This window comes from Astatotilapia calliptera, chromosome 14 (genome assembly GCF_900246225.1).
Source record: "Astatotilapia calliptera chromosome 14, fAstCal1.2, whole genome shotgun sequence".
NCBI lineage: Eukaryota > Metazoa > Chordata > Actinopteri > Cichliformes > Cichlidae > Astatotilapia > Astatotilapia calliptera.
This window is the reverse complement of record NC_039315.1, coordinates 19,047,753-19,071,026: the sequence shown is the minus strand read 5'-3', so window position 1 is coordinate 19,071,026 and position 23,274 is coordinate 19,047,753. Positions and strand designations below refer to the sequence as shown.

At 41.8% G+C, this 23,274-nt stretch overlaps 1 protein-coding gene across 7 annotated transcripts in view; it reads right to left on the bottom strand.

Moving 5' to 3' along the window:
* elna (elastin a) overlaps nucleotides 1-23,274 on the bottom strand; it is a 57,939-nt gene that overhangs the window by 28,602 nt on the left and 6,063 nt on the right. For all 7 annotated transcript variants that reach the window (XM_026192598.1, XM_026192591.1, XM_026192592.1 and 4 more), the window contains exons 3-8: nucleotides 15,616-15,684; nucleotides 13,881-13,928; nucleotides 12,751-12,831; nucleotides 12,518-12,544; nucleotides 1,441-1,491; nucleotides 1,308-1,358 (exon numbers count right to left, since the gene is read on the bottom strand). In XM_026192598.1, the coding sequence (XP_026048383.1) occupies nucleotides 1,308-1,358; nucleotides 1,441-1,491; nucleotides 12,518-12,544; nucleotides 12,751-12,831; nucleotides 13,881-13,928; nucleotides 15,616-15,684 (327 nt within the window). The remainder of the gene's footprint in view (nucleotides 1-1,307; nucleotides 1,359-1,440; nucleotides 1,492-12,517; nucleotides 12,545-12,750; nucleotides 12,832-13,880; nucleotides 13,929-15,615; nucleotides 15,685-23,274) is intronic.

Sequence of the window (23,274 nt, the reverse complement as noted above, 5' to 3'; positions counted from 1 at the left end):
CAGTTTATCATCACCCCCGTGACCAAAAGCAACATGGCTTTTGACTTTTGCTTTAATCAGAAACGGCAGCCAGCATGCATGGCATTTTCCTCACTTCATCAAATGCCTCATTTCGCTGGCTAACCCCTCCTGCAGGAAATGAGCTGTCAGCTTCACTTTCAAGGGAGCTTGGCAGCTGGATAAAACACAATGGTTTATTTGGTTAATTTTTTTTTTATCTTAAAGTCCACACACTTTATTGGACAGACATTGCGCACTGCCTGTAAGTATGCGTTCTGGGGGAACTGGTGAGGCAAACTCTGGCAAGGGAATGTTTTGTTTTATCTGTGCTCTTTCAGAGGAAGGACCTGTTATTTTCAGTGTCATGAAAACAATACAGACTGATTCTTGCCATTGCCAATCAATACTTAACGGTAGGCTCTGTGCCATAGTCAAGTCTTGGCCATGATTGAGCCCTCTTGACTTCATTTTTAATCAGCCGTACTAATTTAAGGCAAATCATGTGTCTGAATACAGCACAGACTTTCAGGTCAGGCCAGGCTCTGCTGAGGTTCACACTGTCTAAGGTTTGCAAGTACATGCTAAAAATGTACGCATGTTTGCCAAACTGTGTTTCCATGCCGAGTTACCATTAATGTGAAACATTCACTTTGGCTTTCTCCTAACATTTGAGCATGCAGATCTTTCAGAGTTCAAAACGCTTCAGTCAGTGTCAGTCTGGTCTGTACAGTAGTCTGTCAACGGGCCAAAACATGAGTTTGCCTCCTGCACCTGTGAGCAGGACAACCAGAATTTCAGATGCACTTCAGATCCATGCAGGAGCCTCATCTGTGAATGCGTGTTGTTTTTTTGTTTAGTGGACAGAACCTAACAGATTACAGTGACATCGGTAATGTCAGTTTACAATTATCCAAACCAAAACAGATTTAACATAAGAGGGAGGCAATGTTTCTGTTTAACAACAAGCTTTCACATGGCAGACAAGCTCATCCCACCTCTGCAGGAATGTCTCACTGTAATCCTGGAAGTTACTTCAGACCTTAAAGTCCTGAGGCATTTTTAGACCTCAGATATCAGGACTGAATTTCAAAAGAAGCATAATATCGCTTCAGTAATCAAAACAAGTAATTGAAACATAAACGGTGTCTCGTTCCAACAGCCAATATCCCATAATCATATCTGATGAACCTCCACTTTCCACTGCACTTAATGAGAAATCAAGGAAAAATTGTTCGCTGATGCCGTCACTCTTTTATTAGCCGCCGATGTTACATTTCTACCAAGACATTTTCTGCCCTGCATTTTACCGCTTTTAGCAGCCTTTGATCCAGCTCCCGGATAGTAGCCCCCATAGCCACCTAAGCGACACAAGAGGTTAAAGGTTAGTGAGTTTTTGCCCCTGTGTTTAACATACACATAGCTGTTCTAGTTTCAGCTCACCTCCTCCATAGCCTCCAGGCCCCAGGCCGCCACCTCCTAGATTTCCATATCCTGGATGATAAAAAAGTGACAGTTCACAAACGGACTGAAGTGTGTAGATGATAACAAATTAAAGAAAAGCACACAGTTTTCTTTCAATGTGGCTATAATGAGTTAGATGTGGTTTACCCAGCAGTAGTTACTCCTAAAGAAAAATAAGCCATCACTCAAACATTTTCCAAGACCTGTGAGTACAGCGCACCATACAGTAAAAAAAATAAATGTCATGGCATAAGATATAATGTCATGTGTGCCCAATTAAATCTGATTGAAAACACTTGTGTGTATGTTTTTAGAGCCAAGGACTTTACTTTGGGTACATGGGATAAAGCTGACCCCAACTGGCTAAAACGCATGAGAGAAATACCATAAAAAAAATTGGTTCCCTATCTGGTTATGTTTAATTCTAAACACTGGATGGAGCAGTCTGCACTTTTTGAGCCCCTAAATACCCAAACTAATCTTTTTGGCTTCACTTGACACATGAATAAAGCCACATCCCTGCGAGCAGACAGGAACAAACAATGTGAGAAGAACGTGGGGAAAGAGCAAAAGAAAAAATGCTCGCCACCTGCCTATTGATCATAAGAGACTAGATTAGTATTAAAAAAGCTCCAGAAAACAGATTCTGCTTTGCCTTAGCTCTGACTCTTAAGAAAGCATATTTAGAAAATTCAACACTGGAAAGTACAGTCAGACAAAGGTTTAGATTGCTTGAATTTAGTGGCTTTAAATCATTGGGAAAAAAGGTAATTTAATAGATTATAAAATCCCTGCTTAACTTTATATGTTAGATTTCTTAAGATACAAAACATGCTATAATTTAAACAGAAAGAAGAAGAAGAAAAAAAAACCCTCAAGATAGTGTAATTTTATTCACATCTAGATGCATTATGTTGAACTTAAGTATCTCCAGACAACTGCCAAAGTGATAAATGCCTATTACTTGGCGTTAACATATGGGAATGGATGTTTTAAAACATGTTAGGAACATTAATGTCAGAGCTGTATTTCACAGAGTTGAATTAAAAGAAGCTGTGAGTTAACCAAATTCTTTTATCAGAGACAAACAGGTCGGAGTAATGACTGTTTTCGAAACCAGAAGAAATTTGGATGCTGCCAATGGGCTAGTCGACCAAGGAATTTATTTTCATCAACGCTTGTATGCCAAAAAATAATCTCGGGGTGAGAACGAGTAAGCATGGGAAATGAGCTGAGTGAGGGGGGAGAGAAGGCGAGATTCGGAGTGGAGGGCGGGAGGTCTGGTGTCGGTTCAGCAAGCCGCGGGGTGCAGGTAATGATACTGACAAAGGGTGGGAAATGTGCAGCGAGAGACAGAGGGGAAGATGGAGAGTAAAGTTTCATGACTGAGTCAAAACAAATGTGGGCATCGGCCTTGCAAAGGGTTTGGCAACTAGACTTAGCATGCAATATGAGTCCAAAGGCTAAGCTGAGCGTCCTTGTGATAATTCATCTCCTTCAACGCTTTCAGCTTGATTCCCCTCGATTGCTCAACCATCCCCAGCCACACCTCGAAGTAATCAATTCTTATATAAATCTCTCTGATCCTGGGCTTTCCTTTTCCCAATGTGTCTTCGGCTGACACGAGGAATTATTTGTCTCGAGCTTATCAGTAAGCAATGCACACCAGAAATGTTAAAGAACTGGCATAAAAATGGAAGCGTTAAAGGTCTGGTTTGATGTGTTCCTTTACACTAAGAGCACTGGACTGTCTCACTGGCCAATCTGAGGCATGTTTGTAGGTGTGAGATTACAGCAAGAGGAGGCTTTCGCATGTTAGTGGGGACCAAAGACTTGAAAAGAGTGAAGACAGGTAGGACCCTGGAGGTTTTTAGCTTATTCATCCATCATCTGGCCCACCTGTGCTCGCACATGCACAGCCCAACCTGGCAGCGGTTTTAAAGGTTGTCCAGCATCTGCCAGGTTGAGCTCAACTGTCTGATTGAGATCATGAGACACAATCCAGACACACAGAATACTTCTGAGTGTGTGTGTGTGTGTGTGTGTGTGTGTGTGAGCGAGAGGGTATGAGTGCAGGCCTTGGGCAGAGGCAAAGTTTAGAGAAGAAAGAAAAGAAGAAACGCTTCGTTTTCTGTAATTCTGACATCACTGGAGCGTAGGAAAATACAATGCTTTACAGTTTTAAAAAAGCTACCCTGGAGGTTGTGTATGTTTGAGCTCAAAGAGAGAGGACACGCTAACAAAATCTGGACTTTTGGCAGTTTGGCATTCATCCACTGATTGTGTCTTTGGGAGATGGAGGGTTGAGTTTTGTACAAAAGCCCTCTGTTTAGCTATATTTACACCATCTTGTGAGTCCAAACAAGCAGGCTTTTGTTGGACTACTACTATTACAGCACGTCAGCTCACACAAATAGACCCGACTTAGCTCACGCATTAGCGGGAGTCCACACCATTGCTGTTTGCTGTCATGGTCTGCACACTTGGAAAGCCTGCACCGTTACCCTGATATCAAATCATCATTTTTCTTTGGTGCCGCTCCAAATATTTGGCTGATTACTGTCAAGCTGAAGGACTTCTGTACATTAATACAGCTCTGAATTTTCTCAGTGACTCTCGAGTCGTAATAAAAAGCTCGAGAGACTACTTGAAACCCCAACTGCATTTGGACCTTAGACAAAAGAACCCAAAGAAGGCCTGTGCTCTAAACGGCACAGAAACCCAATACAACACAGGAGGGAGGACTGGGGGCCAAGTAAACTGGAAGGTAAGTGATGCGGCGCAGCAGTGCATCAAAGTTTCCTCCATTTAGATACCTTGAAAAAAAGAAATGTGACAGAAACACTGTTTGCCAGCCAGTTTCCATTGAGAAAAGACCCCTGGCTCTGAGCTGTGAAGTGGCAAGTGCACAAACAGGTTGTTGAGGTTAAATCTGCTGTGCTGCGGTTATGAATAATTGAGCATTGCCTAGCAATGGTGGGTGATTAATTTGCCGTCGCTTGTTTAAAAATGATTTCACTGTGGGTACATGAGTTTAAAGCTTCTCCGGCAAAGAAGAGGGAATCTTGTTTTTCAATGGAATGAAAACGTGACGAAGGACAGGCAGCCATGCCTCCTGCAGATAGCTATTTAAACCGAAGACTTACGCTGGATTAAAACTGGCCAGACAGTGTGGCTAGTACTTTCAGTCACCAGTCATGTTCTCAAACACAAGTCCAGAACAAGTGATGGATGTGAGCCAGTGTGAACAGAAATATCTGGTTTCAATCTCTGCACTGAAACGTCTTGCTCATTCTCCGTTGGGGTTAGGTAAGGTAATTCTCTGTTTCGGGACCAGAGGAATACAAGAGACATTAATCAAAACAATATTTTCGGCGCACAGTCTTTTTCTGTTACCGTTCCTCTGTCGGTTTAACCATCCTTGTCTCTTTCCTCTCACTCTTTCCTCTCCAGTTGGTGTCTAAGGGCTTGTGCAGACCAGACATGAGGTGTTAATAGCAGCAAATGGAGAAAGCCAAACATGAGAAGCGAGAGAAATATTTGCTCGCTCCTTTCCATCCCCTCCATTTTCCTCCCCCTTTCTCCCCTCTCATTCTCTCTCGCTCTCTGCTTTGTGAACCAGCTGGGTCTGGTGAAGGGTTTAATTTAAGAGAGCAAAGAATTCCATGGCAGAGATCCACTGTAACTGACGGCAGACGCGAGGAGAGCAGACTTCGGAGCTGGAGCACTGGAATGTCCAGGAAATTTTTGGGACTTGTTTCTCATTGTATTCTTGGTTTCAGGTCATATTTAATCAGGGAAGCTTCATAAGAACAAGTGGTTAATTCACAAGGGGAGGTTATTGTACTGTAACTCATACACATCTTTAATACTGTTATCTGACTTGGAAGCCAGTGCTGGTATGCAAAAAATGGCTAATCAAACAAACATGTGAAGAGTAGAGTAGCTGCAAGAAGCACAAAGACGTGCTACAGCATAATACAAATGCTGTAATTTTCTGTAATGTGATGGAAAATCTTTATGAAGATAAACTTCCTCTTCAAGAGCCCAGGGGACTCAGTGCTTTACTGTGACTGACAGGCAGATTCTGCTGTTCAGCTGTGGTCCCATATAAATTTTCACTTTGAAAGTTAAGCCCATCATTTTGTCCTTCACTGTCATGACAGCAGATTTTTATCAGTATCAAATTATCACACAGTTTTGCTTCCAAGTTGGTGGATAAGTTGCATTCTTACAAGGTGACGCAGGACAAGCTGAATGGAAGCAAGAGTCACGTGACGTGCGATGGTGATTCCAGATCGCGTGAGACATGTGGACACACTGAAGCTCCCCCTTTGCTTCCTCTTCTTCCCCCCTCCCTCAATTTTGACCTCCCCTGCTCTTGGTCACCTCAAGATTTGGTTGTGCTGTCAGTCACGGACATGCGGTGCTGTGAGAGGCAGGACGAGTCACATGTTGGACTAATTAAGTATTCACACAGTCACACCGCTACACACAAAGTCTTTCCCTCGCTGGCTGATGTGAGCTTGCCGACTTTGGCGGGAAGCCTTATATTGTTTTTGCTTTTCCTTTTCCATGGAGTCATTGACACGATCAATGAGAGGTCCCAAAGCCTGATCCTGCCTCTCTGCCAAATGACCCCAAGTGCAAAACTGTCAAAAATCCTACAGACAAACAGGGAAAAGGTCTTGTTATTGTCTTGTTCTCTGACATCTGTGCTTGCTGTTACCGTGTGCAAGCACACTCTCACACCATCCAGGTTGAGATCAGTGTTACGTGTCAGTAAGTTGGTACGAGTGGCAATTATTCACTTTTATAAGGGAGCTTTGCATCATACTAAAAAATTAAAAGGGGATATTTGGCGGTGGGCACCTACAGTGCAAGAAAAACTTTGGGTATCTTTGGAGAGCCTCACAAACCCACACACTTGGGCGCTGAGCAACTCTTGCGAACGGCTTCAAATTAAGGGCAACTGTAAAAGTCACCATTACACTTTCTTTGGATTTAAAGCAGCATCGCTGTGCCAAACCAGGCTGCCATGCCCACTGACGTCTGCGGCAGTCTGAACCCACCAGCACGAGTCTTTTCAAGCCTCTCACCTCTGCAAACACGCATTATTTCAAGCACATCTGTCCAAAAGACCATTATTCCCATGTCTTAATTTACACCATGTTAATTTTCGACTCCACGCATTACACAATATCCACTGAGCCTCGGATGTAATTGTTTATACTAGAGTCATATAGAGCAGAACACGCTATGCTATAGGCTTTCAAGTTGACCTGACATGTCTCCTGCTTCCTTGTTTGTGTGTGAGTGGAGAGGCTCTGCTCTTCTCCTTTTTATCCACTTGTAAAGGAATGTCACAGTTGCTCTGCCAACACTAAGCCCCTGAATATGTCTGAAGAGTATCTCTAACTCAGAGCTCATACCATTGCTCATTTTGTAGCTTGGCACACACACACACACACTCCCAGAATGTACTGTAAAGACATGCAGACAAGGCAGAAACAAACCACAGGCATTAGATCGAGCAGCAAAGCACGGAGTACATGTGCTCGGAGAGGATGAAGTTTTAGGGGGAAAAAAAAAAAGCTCATTTGTGATCAGTGGGTTCCATGTGCAGGGAGGTTCAATTGTGCAAATTATGCATGGTGTAAGAAAATCAGTCAACAAATGCAGCCTGTGGCCATGGTATGTAAAGTTGGCCAAGTGCGTTTCCTCTCCCAGATGGTCCACATATGCATCTAACTGCCATTCCACTGAATGCTTTTCTGACAACAGAGGGGAGGCTAGTGCTCAACAGGTCGGCTCGGCTCATAACATGCAAATTAAAACATTGACGATGGATTCCTCGAGTCAGCCTTAAAAGCATTTTCCAAGTTCCTCTGTCGTTATGAAAAAGGCTGCTATCACCGCTCAGCCACGAGAGGCATTTCATTATGACAAACTGTATGGGATACTCTACAAAGGAAAGCAAGCAAAGGAAGATAAACTGTCACTGACGGTGGGAAAGCTGTTTACTAAATAGCACGTTACAAATATGCAGAGGCATTGCTGCATGAACTAATGCGTTAGGATACCTACGAAGCCTCAAGGGCCAAAGCTGAAGTCATTCAGAACCCATTTATCATCCCAGGTTACTCAAGCCCGGCACTGGGCCTGATTGAGAAATCCAAGAGTGACATTTCACAGGGGTGAGATAATTTCTGCGACTCCCATTATTTGAAATTAGGAGCACTTTAATGAATGAGCAAACCTGCACTGGGAGGACAAGACATCAGCACCAGAACACTTTTGCAGTGACTTTTTTTAAAATGACACATGTGGAGTCACAACATTTTTAAGGCCCTGCATCAGACCTGAGCATAGACGTGAGCTGTGTATGTATCAATCACCCGCCACTCTTTTGATGATGCCGTGTGATGCATGATCCTTTATACCCACCAAGACTGGAATGCATACAGTAAACTTTCCAAACAAATAATCTCCTCTTAATGGCCCTTTAAATTCTTCAAACCCAACTCACAGCAACAGCGCTGTAAATGCTTACTCTTAAACAAATCTACTAAACAGGCCATCGGCTCTCACAGACTTCACCCTGTCTTCATAAGCTCTTACTAAAACAACAGAAAGAAATTTCTCTATCACTACATAAATAACGCTTTGGCTGTGCAGCCAGATGGACAAGTACAGTTGCATGTTGCCGACCTGCTGGCAAAGGGAGCGTCAGAAGAGGTTGTGAGAAGTATCGTCATGGGACAGTTGCTCAACCAACAAAGCGGAGACGGACAAGATGCATCGGTAGTAACGTTCCCAGGAAAATAACCGTGCAAACAAAATACAAAACTGGCCAGTGAGGGCCTGAGGAGATATTACTAAAGCAGAGAGAAAGTACTTTATAATTGCATGTGGGGAAATACCACAGTTAGAAACAGTGATGTGTGGAACGCCTGACTGATTAGGCACCAATGAAAACTAATAAAGAGCTTCTTATCAAGCTTTAATCCAATATAAATGTAATTCTTGAGATGAATTCGCGAGGACATCAACAACTGGTGACGTAATCCAAGAAAAATTGTTTGGGAGACAACAGGCATTTGCAATGCGAACAAATAAGCCGTGTTGGCTGTGTGCATATTGGGTGGGCTGAGTCCAGTGTGGGGGTGATATCAGAAAGTTTCCGTTGCAGACAGTTTATTTTCCAAGATCTTGAACGCTTGACGCAGAGAGCCGGTGGAGGGCAGATTAAATGGACTAAGAGGAAAGATAGTTGAGTAAGAATAGAGAAAAGTCCATAATTCACATTTTTCCTGCATAAACAAGTGTGTCTATTATGTGCTGAAAGGGATGCCGAATGCCTCCAAACCGATGTCAGAATACATATTCGCTATTTGTGTGTGTTTGTGTCGGCGCGCACACATGCGGTCGCTCTCGTAATTGCGCACATATGAAGATGATAAACATATTTACATACAATCACAGTCATGCATATTCACATGCAGATGCTTCCAGTCTCTGACAGCTCAGAGGACAGGTCTGAGCTGCGGTAATGAAAGCCACATGTGCTCCAGGAGACTAAACCTCCTCAGAGCTCATCTTCTTTTGGCTAAACACTTTAATCCTCACCTCAATCTATCAGTCTCCTTTCTCTCACAGAGCTCTCTCGGTATGTGTGCAATGCGAATGAATGCGCATATAATTCTCTGCGCGGCAGTGAGAGGTGGTGTACGCGTATGACATATATACGGCATGTCCGCATGAGTTATCGGTCCTTTCCGTTCTCCTTGCTTTAGCCTGTCTCTCGTCTGTCCTCCCCGTGTCCACTGCACGCTTCAATTTCTCTGCCTTTCCTGCTTTTGAAGAAGACAAGTTCACTTGGTGCGTCTTCAAACAATGGCCGCGATATGAACCAGAAGATGAGCAGGAAAAGAAAAGCAGGTGTACTTCTGCTTTTTAAATCCTAGAAAGATTAACTGAAAAAAGAAATTCTGAGTTTTTAGGTGAAAAAAAAAAGAAGTGCGTGTGTTGAAATAACTGTTTTCTTACGAATTACAGGGGCTTTTTTTCCCCCAGTGATGGTATTAAAGTGAATATCTTCATTTATTTCAGATTTTCACAAACAGTCTAAAGTGCTGCGAACACTCAAGCCCACCACCTGCATGTATTTTCTGCAATCAGCAGCCACAACTCTCTGCTGGCCTGCTGCCACGCAGGTCCATATGACTGCCAAAACAACTCAGAGACATGTTTCTGTGTGGACCAAAATGTTACATGTATCTCAAATTTTCCGAGGAGGATTTTTGACTACATTTTCCAATACTTTTCATCATCATGTTTCAGTGGAAGAGCCACAGAAAAGGCGAGACTCTTTACACTCAGCTGCCAGTTTTTTCCAGTACGCTTATCTATTCATAAACGGCTCCGCAACAAATCCCGCTGCGCCTTCGCAAAGACTTTTTGGAGACTTCATGTTGTAATGCTGAGTTGTACTACACTGCAGTTGCATCACAAGGTTAAGCCGAGCAGTGGGCTTACATTACCAGGCTCACAATATCAATTTCCGTCTTTCTTTGTGGTTGGATGGCAGTTGGCAGAGCTTACTCAGAAACTCAGTGTACTCAGCTGTCCTGAATAGCACAGAGACTGTTCAGCGACAGCTTTCCTAAAAGCTAGTGTTGGACTTTCTTACAGAGAAGTGACACCTGATGCCTACTTGTCTTCTCCTGAGATGTTAATTTCTTCAGATTTGCGACTTGCTGCCAGCCAGCCATTAGTTTTTTCCTTTAGTCGTTGCTATTTGCTCACACATACCTATTTTATAACATTATGAGCCTAGAAACTAATAAAAGCCCGACTGCCACTGATGCTTTCGACAGACAAGCTATACACGAGCAGTATTTCATCCATCTGCTGTATGAGATCTATAGTCTGTTAAATTGCTTACAGATCCCAATGGCTCATATACGTTTTCATTGCTCAAAGGCCGAGGCTCGCTTTTGTCAGCTTCTGACAGCGTTAGAAAATGAAGACAGACAACATGTTGTCTATGATCTTCAGTGTTTATTAATCTTGGAGAGTCCACTGGTAGGCTGAGTGTAAACACATTGCAGCTCTCCCACACAGACACATCTTTTCTCAAGCTAAAACAGACCATTGTAATCGTACAAAGAAATTACACCAACAGCAAAAACAGTAACCTCTATGTTTCTCGTTAACTGCGTTCACGTTGCCTGAAAGTGACAAGAGGCTGGTCGGCGAGAGCCAAGTTTCAGCAATAACGCTATGAGTATTGATTCCACCTTCGCTTGAGGCAGCACAAGAAAAGGGCTCCAACAGCTGTTCATAAGGAGAAAGTTCCTCCTTCCACCTTTCATTGTATTGTCAGAGCTGGATGCTGACAGACTTCACAATTAGTGTAACATTTACAAGGTCTTGCATGAGTTACGCTGCAATTCACTGCAGTCACGCTACTCACATAGCCAGCTGCTGTTCTCCATTACTGCAAAGGCAAGGTGCATATCTGAGGAATGCAATGTCACTGCTTGACTTCATCAGAAGAATGAATGGCAGCTCTTGTTATGTGAGCATGCATCTGAGATTAGCTGACCAGTGTTTGCATTTGTGTGTCCTTAGAAAGACAATCCTGCTCTTAATATTGAAGATTAATGAAAAACTAAAAACATGTCAGTGAATTTTCACGTGATAGTTGCATGTTCTCTCTGCAGCACAAGCCTGCAGACACTGACCAATGGGATGGATTCTACCTGCCGCTGTGTGAGTCTTACTTACAGGTGAACTGTAGATATACATTTGTGTATTAATGGAGGCTTCATGCTTGTAAGGCTTCAGGCAATATTCCTCTGATGGAAAGGAAAGCAGCTCTGATGGAAACCAACATTCAAAGCTTTGTGAACAGCCATGAAGCGGAACATATTACTGCTCCCCTGAGACTTTAAGTCTTCTTTTCCATTTAAAAAAAGCGTCTTAGCTAAACCCCAGTAATGCACTGTGAGTATTTTCCATACAACAAAGATTAGTATGGATTCAGAGCGGAGCACTGATCTAAAACAAACACGAAAGGAGCTTTTTAAAACATTTCTCACTTCCCTTTTTCTCACCAATTTAATTCCTGCCGTGTACACGGTGAGGAAGAGAGCGGTCTTAAATGCACACAAAAGCGCAATATTTCTCCAGTAATGCTCTGCTGCGCCCGGCCAAAGTCAACTTCCACCAAATGCTGGATATTAGGTCATTTTCACAAAAGTGCTTTCCAGCTTCTTTGGTTGGAGGGTGAGGGTGTGGCACTCCAGAGGGACCCCGCTCCATGTGTTATCAGGACTACAGAACCATTGCTTGGTCCCTTATCTTTCTAAACACAGAGAGGTAGGCTGCGATTGTATCAGCGGTGCTTGGGGGAAATTAAATGATGGCTAAATTTACTAGAGCACCAATGCGGTGCAGACTAAAATACAGCAAAGGAAAATATTTATTGTACAGTATCGGAGAGAAGGGCTGTGGTAAATTTCAACACAGAGGTTTCCAGATATTGTGAGGGTCCAGCTTTACAATAACATTAATCAGTGCTCTGGCACCACTGCTTGGCAGGCGTTGATAGCTGTTTGCACTCTGCCAATCATCACTCCTTAATCCTTTTCATGCAGCAGAGGTAGAGAAATCTGTATGTATGATCCCACCCAGTCAGGATTCCCCAGAGAGATGCCAACCCCACCACCACAAAAAACCCCAGGGCTGATAAGGACAACCTGCTGACACCCGATCAATAGACTGTCTCTTTAAGGACTGGGTAGGTAAAGGTAATGCAGACCATAGAGTGACTAGAGTTCCTTCCTTTCAAGACCGTCCAACATGGTGTAAAATCTCCTTGTTATTGCAATACTGCATCATGTGGAAACAGAGCAAAAATAGTGGGTTCAAAATATTTTGTGAAAGTGTAGATTAGTGTTAGCTCCATGTAAAAATCAGAGTCTGTTTTAATATCAGTAAAACGATAGAATAAAAACCACAATAACACTAAAAAAATGTTCCAGCTTACCTGGTTTAGGGGCTTTTCCACCTTGTCCTGTTGAAGTCAAAGCAAACATAATATGCGAGGACTGTGTGATTATCTGATTGTGACATAATTTGTTAAACTGTTTTAACACAAACGGACAGCTATGACTTAAGATGCCGAAATGCTTTGCCTGATTATGTGTAATGACAGCGGCTCCTAAAGGCAGGTGCATTGCTGGTCGACAGCTAAATCAATTAAGCGCAGTTGCTTCATACCTGCTGGCAATCCTGCAATGACCTGGCCACCTGCCCCTGGCACGAATAGGCCTCGGCCTCCACCTCCTCCTGCATAACCTCCTGACAGAAACAGCAGATGATGACAAAAGTGATGACAACATTAATGATAGGCTGATCACGGTCGCACTGCTGTGTTTGTTTCTGTAACGATCTCGTGTCATGTCGTCATTTTGTCTTCATCGTTACCATTTGGAGATGGCTGTTAATTATCACGGTAATCATTGTTAAAGACCATATAAGAGAAAACTCATAATGCCTTCCAGCAAACAGGCTTATTAAAAGCGGTCAGCCCTCAAACACATTGTTTTACTGCCTCAGCAATATCCCTTGGATTTAATTAATCTTAGCTTGTGGTGGCGTGATAAGGAAGTCTCACCAGTTGTTTCCCCTTGATCCGGCCGAACCAAATCCGAGCGTTGACAGGGAAATTTGTCTCAAGGACTGCAGTCTGTTTCTTATGGAACTAATGTTACACTGTTGCATGCTTAATGTTGTAAACTTAACGTGCGCATAGCCCTCAAATAGCATTAGCATAAAATATAGCAAAAAAATGAAAAAGGTGCACAAGGTCAAACTTGTTCAGCAAATGGGAGCTGAAGCCCTGCCAGGGCACTACACAGGGTGTGTAAAGCTGCTGCTAAAATTGTGTGTGTGAGTATCTGCTGCTGATGTGTGAAATGATAATCATCAGACTGAATACCTGTGCCTGCAATGACACTACTTTCTCGATTTATAGAAACTTACATGGAAAATATCGCTGATTTAGGCTGAGCCGAATGAAAGACTCTCTTCAAAGAGCGGCCTAGATGATGCTGAAGCTTATTAAAAATGTATAAATATTAATCAGTAGCTGGAAGACAATGAGTTAAACCAAGTTGAATTATCATAAAATTGCCTTGATCCATGCACAGCTCCATGAGGCTAAAAAACAATTCTTCCAATATACATATTTGAAGAAGACTTTTATGATATAATTTTGTTTAATTTGTCCACATCACAGACAGAGACATGAATGCTCCGGTTCATGATAAACCAGATGCAATTCTTGAGAAGTTATTTTTATTTTTTGGGGGGGAAAAGTCATAAATCAAAAAATCTCTTCTACTCACCTGCAGCTTTAGCTGGTTTATAGCCCGCAGGGAACCCTCCAGCAGCCCCTAGTAAAATAACAGTCATACAACTATTGATTTATGGTTTGCCTACATGTAGTAAGGTAAATCACAGTTTATCATCATGCCAGCTGACTTGTGTCATAAGTTCTCTCAGGACACCAGGAGTGTCTTGTGGCATCTTCTGAGGGTTACTACATACTTGCATATAAGTTTTTATATCATGATGAAGCACGGTCACATAAGTCCGCTTGTGAGGCTCAAAATCTGTGTTCCTTTTCCAGAAATGACAATGCTGCACATGCATACATTAAGGTATATGTTATAAATCACTGAATGCATGTGCTTATACATTGATTGTATGCAGTCAAGTTTTGCACAGGACTCCGTGCAGTCTGGTGAAAAATCAAGTATGCCCCATGATTCGATAGCTTATAGACCCAACTTTAGCAGCAATAACTTGAAGTAATCATTTTCAGTGTGACTTTATCAGCCCCTCACATCGTTGCAGAGGAATTTTGGCTCACTCTCCTGTACAAGGTTGCTTCAGTTCACTGAGGTTTGCAGGCATTTGTTTATGCGCGGCTCTATTAAGGTTCCACCACAGCATTTCAGTCAGGTTGAGGTCTGGATTTTGACTGGGTCATTGCAGCACCTTAATTTTTTTCTGCTTCAACCATTCTGCTGTAAATTTTTTGGGATCACTGTCCTGTTGCATGACCCAGTTTGAGCTAAGCTTTAACTGTTTGACAGATGGCCCCACATCTGACTCTAGAATACTTTGAGACAGAGGAGTTCAGGGTCGACTCTGTGACTTCAAGGTGCCCAAGTCCTGTGGCTACAAAATAAACTGAAATCATCCCCCCTGCACCACGGTGGTATGATGTGTTTGATATGCTGTGTTTGGTTTTCAGCAGACACAATGCTGTGCGTTAGGGCCAAGCATTTCTACTTTGGCTCGAAGGAAATTGTTCCTGAAATCTTGTGGTTTGTTCAAATGCAGCTTTGCAAGCCTAAGCCATGCTGTCATGTTTATTTTAGAGAAAAGACGCTTTCTTCAGGCAACCTTTGGAAATGGTCACACTTCCTCATGATTAATTATACGCATTTGATTAGCAGCACCTGGCTCCTCCTTACCTTATTAATTCTTCTGGAGGCAGTAAGAGTGTGCTTTGACAGGACTGCATGAAGTCATGTGAAAACTTTCTTTTTCATATGAGTGTATATTTTTGAGTACATACAACAAGAGAAAAGGATGATTACATGTCACAAACATGCACATTTTCACCCTTGAAAGACTTTTTGGGTTAAATATTTACTCAGTTTCAGACTTTCCAGTTTATGCTTTTGACAGAAACAGACCCCTTAGGTTTCAGTTATAAATAAGAACGTTAAATCTGTGTGAGCCACTTTCAGTCATTTGAATCATCAGTGCCAAGACTTAACTATCAACTCAGCTTTGAAGTTTGATGACAAAGCACTGCCAAGCAGAGTGCTATGTTTCTCGTATTCTTTTGCACATAATACTGCAAGTGTCTTTATTTTGAGTCAATTGCATGTTCACATTGCAGTGATTCTTATACTACTATTTCTTTTAGTTAAACTTCTGCTCCACGGTAGTTCAATGTACCTCTCATACCTTTTCTAAAGAGAAGCAGACTTTGTTTATAGTGGCTGCGTTCTGGATGTTTTTTTGTTTTTAAATTGTGCAGACACTGGGTGGATGCTCTTTTACCTGGAAAGAATCCAGTTCCTGTTCCACCGCCTCCTGGTCCTAACCCAGCACCAGGTGGTAGATACACACCTGGAGCACAGATCAGAAAAAGCAAGAAGTTATCTTCTATCACAAACACATGTGACACTAACTAGAAATATGGGCATGCAGCCATTTTTTTTAAAAAAAAGCACATTGCTTCTAATAGCATTTCTAAACAAATAGCTCATTTATTGGACAAACACTCTTAAACACTTCCATCATCCGTGACCCATTTTAAGTCCACCCTCAAAACTCATCTGTTTAAAATTGCCCATTCTTAAATTTCTGTATGTTTTAACTTTTATCTTCTATTTTTATCATTGTGTATATTTCCAGTTTTTATCTGTTGTACAGTGTCCTTGGGTGCTTTGAAAGGCGCTATTTAAATAAAATGTATTATTATTATTATTATTATTATTATTATAAAGCAAAAATGGAATCCGTCCTTGGTATACACATCCGCCCCAGGTTGCAGAAATTAAATGAAACGTGCACACAGCCGCTGCAGCCGAATCCACAGTGAAAGGGAAACTATAACTACTGATGAGGTACTGCAGTTGGAAACTTTCTTTCTGAATCCTACTGCACCACTCTGGATACCCACAACCCCCACCTGCATCCCCTAGCCTTATTTTTCGGCTGATTTTTGGCTGCAACTGTGAGTAACTCCTGAGATGGTCGTTCTGGATCCCAGACATGGTGGCCTCATGTGTGCAAGGAACAACAAGAGAAATAAAAAGAAATGGAGACTTAAAAAAAATGACTGCAGTTGTTCTGGGAGGACTAACAGCTAAATCCAACGGGACCGGTGAGCTAAAGCCAAAATTACAAGTAATATTTTTTGAGGGGAAAACCTGGTTTATATCACAAAAACACAATGTAAATGAGAGAATGTGGCTGTAAGACCACTATGTTTAATGGCTCTTATATGTGTTGGAAGGCAATTTAATTTAAAACACATGTCAAAGGCGTTCATGTGTTTATTAGAGAATACACTTTGAAAACTGGGCTTTCGGTTCCGTCCACTGGGTGAGGCCATTAGAAGAGGAACATTACAAGGTATTGCTGTCCAAGCTGGATGAATCGAAGTTCATCACACATGGCACAAAAAAACAAAACCAAAACCAAAACCAAAAAACCCAGCCCATGCATTTTATCGAGTACGCCAGATTGAAGAAAGCGCTAACAACCTGTGACATATTTTTGATTTGTGCAACTATTATCAGTTTTGCAGCTGAGGCTAATAAAGCAGTGCTAATCAGTGGGGGGAACTAGTGAAGTGCACAGTCCTAGAGGATGATGCAGGAACCACCTGGACTGGAAGAAGAAGATATTTTTTAACACACAGCTGGATTATTAAATTACAAGCAAATTATGTATGAAAATCTTTCATTTAAATGTACTGATGCAGCTGTAAGTGGTTTGCAGTGAAGCTATGGACAATAGTGTCACACTCATTCGGATACTTTGCAACTGTGCTGATAGTTAAGGGATAAACACGATTTTTTATGATGAAGAGATAAAATGTTGTGTTGGGCAAAAAGTAATGCGTCAAGAAAGGTCTTATAACCCCTGTGGTTGTCTGCAGTGTAGGACAAATGATAGGGTCTCTCTTAACTTATCCTCGCTGGAAGGATCAGAGTGCTGGACTGATCACATTTCTTGAGGTTTGGCCTTACAGACTGAAACAAAAAAGTGCTTTGTAGTAATTTGAAATGCAGTGCACATGTTTGTCAGTCTCCATTAGTTTGCCCATGCCCGTGGCTCCATGGCATAGAGCTCAAGTGCAAGGCACTACACAGTGGACGCACAGTTATTGTTCTCAATCTTGCGCCTTCATTTAGCAATCAAAAGGAGGATTTCCTGTGCTGGCATTGTAAGTGAGGCAGGACGGACTGCGGGTCTGCTCCAGTTTTCCTCCTGCTTAGAATCCAGTCGTGCTACTGTACCACATCCACAGAGTGCACCGGGTTCACCAAGACCGTGCATCCAAATAAGGCACAAACTGACCTCTGCCAAGTGCCCTGACCTACGTCAATAAATTTGAAGATTTCTTCATGATTTTCTTAATCATCACCATCATCATGTGCTTATGTTCCTCATGAACTCAGCCAGGTCATGGGAATGTGTTGGAATGTGTGTGGAGGACAAGACTGACTCGGAGAGCAAGCAGGATTTAGACTGCACAGTCAAGTTTTCTGGGTGTTTGTGACGTGCATGGTGTTGAGAAAAGAAGACTGGTGGCCCCGCAAAAGCCCCTCTCCCCCTTTTTTTTTAAGAGTAAAAGCTAAAAGGTAATCATAACAAATATAATTTTTTGTGTAGAAACCTTCTTGGTACAGGTTATCTCCACTGGAACAGAAGAAGTTGTGACAACTTCGGATAAATAAGAAGGGGAAAAGAAAATATTAATAAATTACTGGCTGCTGTGTAGGGAGAAATAAGCTTTCTTGGTATCAGTTAAATGTTAGTGACTGTTACAACCTAAATAGGGTGCACAGCCTGTATTTTTTTCTGTAGGGTGCTCTGTGCATATTAAGAGGGTGATGATGTACATGCACTCACAGGAACCCTGGCAGCAATTTTGACTTGTCACCAGTTTCACTTTGGACTTGAATGTGGTCCAGCTGTGGGACTCTTAGTCAATGGTTTGTCAGTAAGCTAGTCATCAACAAAGTACAAAGTTCATTATCTGGGGACGAGATCCTGAGACTTCCTGTGGTATTTTGCATGCTAATCACAGAAGACGATGTTAAGATTAAAGCACAAAATTCTAGTTTTCTCTTCATAATGGAAGATGGAGCTTGCCTCAGTGTGGTTCACCACATTAAATAAGTAAGCCTGCCAGCAGGAATAGCTATTGCTGCATCACTTTTGAGTGAAACATAAAGGAGCAACATTTAGAGCAATCACTCCACCCACCACAAAGGCAAAGACATAATAATTCGCCACTTTCACCTAACATGGTGTCTAAGGGCCTGCCAGATATGAATCACCCTTACGCCACATTTTGGAGGCAGGGGGACTGAAGACAAGCAATGAAACCTGTCAAGAGATGTCAAGAAAGTTTTTGATGTGGTGTAGCCAGTAAACTAGGCGACTCTGAGCTACACTTCAGTAGTTAACTTTGCAAAAAATAAAGACAGAGAAGGAAAAGAAGTCACTTTTGTACTGTCTGTAACCCTCAGGATAATTGCAAACATCCAAACCTCACATCCAAATCTACACAGACTGATCAGTCATAACATAAAACACAGCCTATTATCCTTATTTTCACCTCCATCATTTGATTCTTGGACTGTACGAGAGGATTTTTTTCATCATTTACACAATAATTCCTATCCTGAGGTTTTGGTGCACACAGCTTATCCACTGTCTGAAATAAGCTGGGGTTTTTTTTTTTTTAGCACTTTAAGCAAACATTCTTCTGATTGGCTGCCTCTGATTAACAAAAGCGCAAGCGGGACTACTGTGTGAGATAGACCTCAAGCATAGTTTAGTCTGTCTGTGTAGGTTCTTAGTCATTCAAGTCATAGTAGTCTATGGAGTTTAGAAAGAAAGTGACTGGATGTTAATTAATTTTCGTGATGATGTTTCACATCTTTATGGAAGCCCGTTTCCACCACAAAGAAAAAAAAGGATCCATAACTCGAAATTTTGAGAAATAGACTTAACTCGAAATTTCGACTTATTAACTCGAAAGTTTGTCTTACTAACTCAAAATTTTGGAAAAGTACCTTGAAATGTTGACTTACTTTTCTCAAAATTTTGATTTAATAATTCGAAATTTCGAGTTATTAAATCGAAATTCAGTAATCTACATGAATTACGTAATTTCTTTGTTACCCGGAAGCTGAAGCCCTCAGCTACAAATGCTACAGCTAAGGTACAAGTATTACAGCCAGTCATGAATGCACAAAGTGTGGCTTCACAAATGACGAATTCCTTGTGTTATTAGCTGAATCACATGGTGTTACTATCAGCAAACGTACTCTCGATCCGGCTTCGAGTGCGCATTCCACGTAGCTTACTGATGGGCAGAGCTTACTCGAAATTTCAAGTTAATTTTCTCAAAATTTCAAGTTGATAAGTTGAAATTTCGAGTTATGGATCGGGATGGGTATCGAAACCCGGTTCTTGTTGAGAACTGGTTCCCACTGTTTCAATTCCTTGGAATTGTTTGCCATTTTTGCAAACGATTCCCTTATCGATTCCAGTCGCCCCGAATAATGTCACCACGTTGCGGAGCGTCATTTACCTGGCAGGAAACATGGCGGCTCAAACGCTCAAAAGTTTGGTTATACTTTACGAGAACAGATGACAACAGGGCAACTTGCAATACTTGCAAAGTAGATATTTCATTTAAGGGAGGAAACACTACGAATATGCAAAAGCATTTGCTCACAAAACACACGATAACCTTAAATAAATGTCGTGTTTTTAATTCTGCTCCGGACTCATGAATCTCAACCCAGCAGCAGCGGTAACGTTTGCACGTCCTCTCCCGTTAATGCGGCAGGTAAATAATCAACTAACAGTGCATATTATGTTAGCGCGATCTGCCTTATTACAAAACCTGCCATTACTGTGCATTTAGGTGACCATGATGAGAGAGACGGACAGAGTCTGGCTCAGATGCTGGCAGTTCTCGCTGCAGTCTACCGGTAGCGTCTCCTTGCAGGCCAGGATAGACGAATGTCACAGAGCAGTGATTAAGTTTGTGGTAAAAGCCTTGCACCCATTTGCCACAGCAGATGCCCCCGATTTTCGGTAAGTGAATGTGTTTAATTGTAGGCAGGGACATTTCTGGATATTCTTGTGTAATTGCTACAGAATAATTTATGTTATACTTTGTTATTGCTACAGAAGAATATTTATTTTATTATTTTACATTTACAATTTTTTTCCTGGGGACCCTGTGACACCCCATTGAAGAGCCGTAGGCTGGATCTCTTAAGATCTCACTACTGGGTTTGTAAGGCCATGTTACTCCTAAATTTCTATCTTGTTCAAAGAGAAGATATAAAACAAAGTTCTAAGCTAATCGACCTTAGTGTTCTCCTTTTTTAAAAAGAATCAATAAAGAATCGAATCGTTAAACAGAATCAAAAATGGAATCGGAATCGTGAAAATCTTATCAATACCCATCCCTAGTTATGGATACTTTTTTTTTTTAGTGGCGGAAATGGGCTTCCATACCTCTCAGCTAAGAGGCTTCTTCAGTTCTAAAACCAAATGGTGGATAGTCCCAGGTATTTATACCCTAGTGGGGATTGTCACTTTCCTAATGGGGAAAAGAGGATTTTTCACCAAACCCACATACACTCCTGTGCAATCCTCCAAGAGCTTCTCTGTGCATCGCTGGAGGAGTATGCTTCTGCTGATTGCTGTTCGGCTAACACTGGGGCCAGAACAGGGAAAAGAGCGACAAGAGAACTGGGAAAAAGCTTCAAAGATCTAAAAATTCACCACAGAAAAAAAACAATGGCTGCAGTGACCTCCAGTTTGCATGTCAACGTATCCCTGTGGAAGATACTGAACCTCATGTTGCTCGCCGATGCATCCACCAGAGCTTAGAAAAACAAGTAGATGTAAAAAAAAAAAGTGCTTGTATGAATGAGTGGAGTTCTCTGCAGCTCTGCCAGTCTAACAAAATGCTCACTAGGTTAATTGCTGATTCTACATTGGCCGTACTGTAGGTGTTGATGTCAGAGTGAGCGTGTGTCTTTGTGTTAGGCCTGTGTCAAATAAAGGACCTGATCTGAGGTTACCTAGCCTCTGGACCTATGACAGCATGAATAGGCTACAGCTAACTCATCACTCCTAGCTAAGGGGAAAACAGCTAATAAAAAAAGTTTTTGGATAATCAAATTGTGGAGTGGTCCCTCTTGCTGCCAAAACAACTCCCAGTCAGCATCATAGACAGGGGAGACAGGGGATCCATAGGGCTATCCTGCGCTCCCTGACACTGGGATATAGATTGTGGTGTGGGGCCTTTCTGGTTCCAGCTTTTTCTGATGTTTCTCACAGATGCTCAATTGGAAAGGGATTTGGAAGTTTGGAGGCCAGGTCAATGCAAGGACCTAAGATTCCCCAGCAGATCATTGTACTGCAGCAAAATGCTCAACATTATTCACTTCAGCTACAGGGACCCCTGTGAGTAGCTTAACACACAGTTCTAGACTGTGTTGGTGCATTTATGTATCCCATTACAACATGTAGTGTTCCTCACCCTGTCATGTATTCTGTTATTTTAGTGATTGGCAAGATTTCCTAGACTCCCTAAGAGAGGGACACGTTTCTTACAAAGGTGTCAGAAGTGTCATTAGTCAGATTTTTATTACTTTTTAAAATAGCCACTGTTTTATAAGACAGTTTCTTATCGGTAGCTCAAGGCGCACCACTTATTTTAAATGTTTGCTTCCAGTCTTATATAAATCACAGCCAAGTTGCAGCTGTGTGGAAAAGCTCAACCTCACATTATTATATTTTTACATTATGCAAGGAAAATAATACTTTCTAAATTTGTGTATCAGCAATGAGGGTTGCTTCAAGCGTGAAAATCTTGTCAACACTTGACATTCAAACTCTGACGAGAGTTGATTATTTCGTTTCCAGGGAATTTGCATTTGCATTTACGGAGAACAAAGAGGACAATCTGTGAAAAGCCTGAAGGCTTAGATAGAAATCATTTTCACACGCGTCCACATATGTGGACGTAGTGTTTTGGGTTTGCCTAATTCCCTTGTTTTGAGTTTCATTAAAATGACGTAGTTCACTAGACACAAGCTAACAAGTGGAAAGGCCCACATCCAGATATGTTTAGCTTTGCCTAATGTCATGTTTTGAGTGTCAGCCTGGAAATTAAAAAGTGACATGTTTATCAGCTGTTCAGCTGGCAAGATAATTTATTTGATGTATTGCCTGAGCATCAAAACTGGCAGCAAAGCCTTCCATTGTAATTCATGAATTTATCACATATTATAGCCTAAGTGGAAAATGTACACTGGCTTACACACTTGATTTTTATGAGGATATGGGTTACTGGGCCCAAAAATAATGACTGGCTCGTAGTGAAGGTAGGAAATTGTAAGTCAGATCTTGTTTTGTTACTAAATCAAACCAAAGCCAATGACAGTTTTTTCCATAGTACCACCCAAGTTAATGGCAGTTTTTACAATTGCTCTTTGAAAGATCTTAGTCTTACTTCATTTACAACAAGCTGGGTGAGTAATGTGACATTTCCCTGACCCTGTGCTGTGGCTGTTTAATAATTGGTCTTTGGAGTTGATTGAGCAATTTGCCTGACTTGTGCATGAAAAACACGCTTACGTGTGTGAGTACACACACACACACACACACACACACACACACACACACACACACACACACACACACACACGTGACCTCGTAAACAGTTAATGAAGGCATTCCCTTTGTAAAAGGCTTACAGAGCCATTACCATTGTGTTCACAGTGCATAGTTTGTGAAGTATTGGCAGATCTGGACAGTGTTTACATCACATTTACACGATTCTGCGCCTGTATTTCTATCGCTTTAGATAAAATTTCAAAATGTTTTGGCAAACTAGCAGCTGTTTGCTGTATTCACATCATGTATCCAAAACCGCTGTCCCAG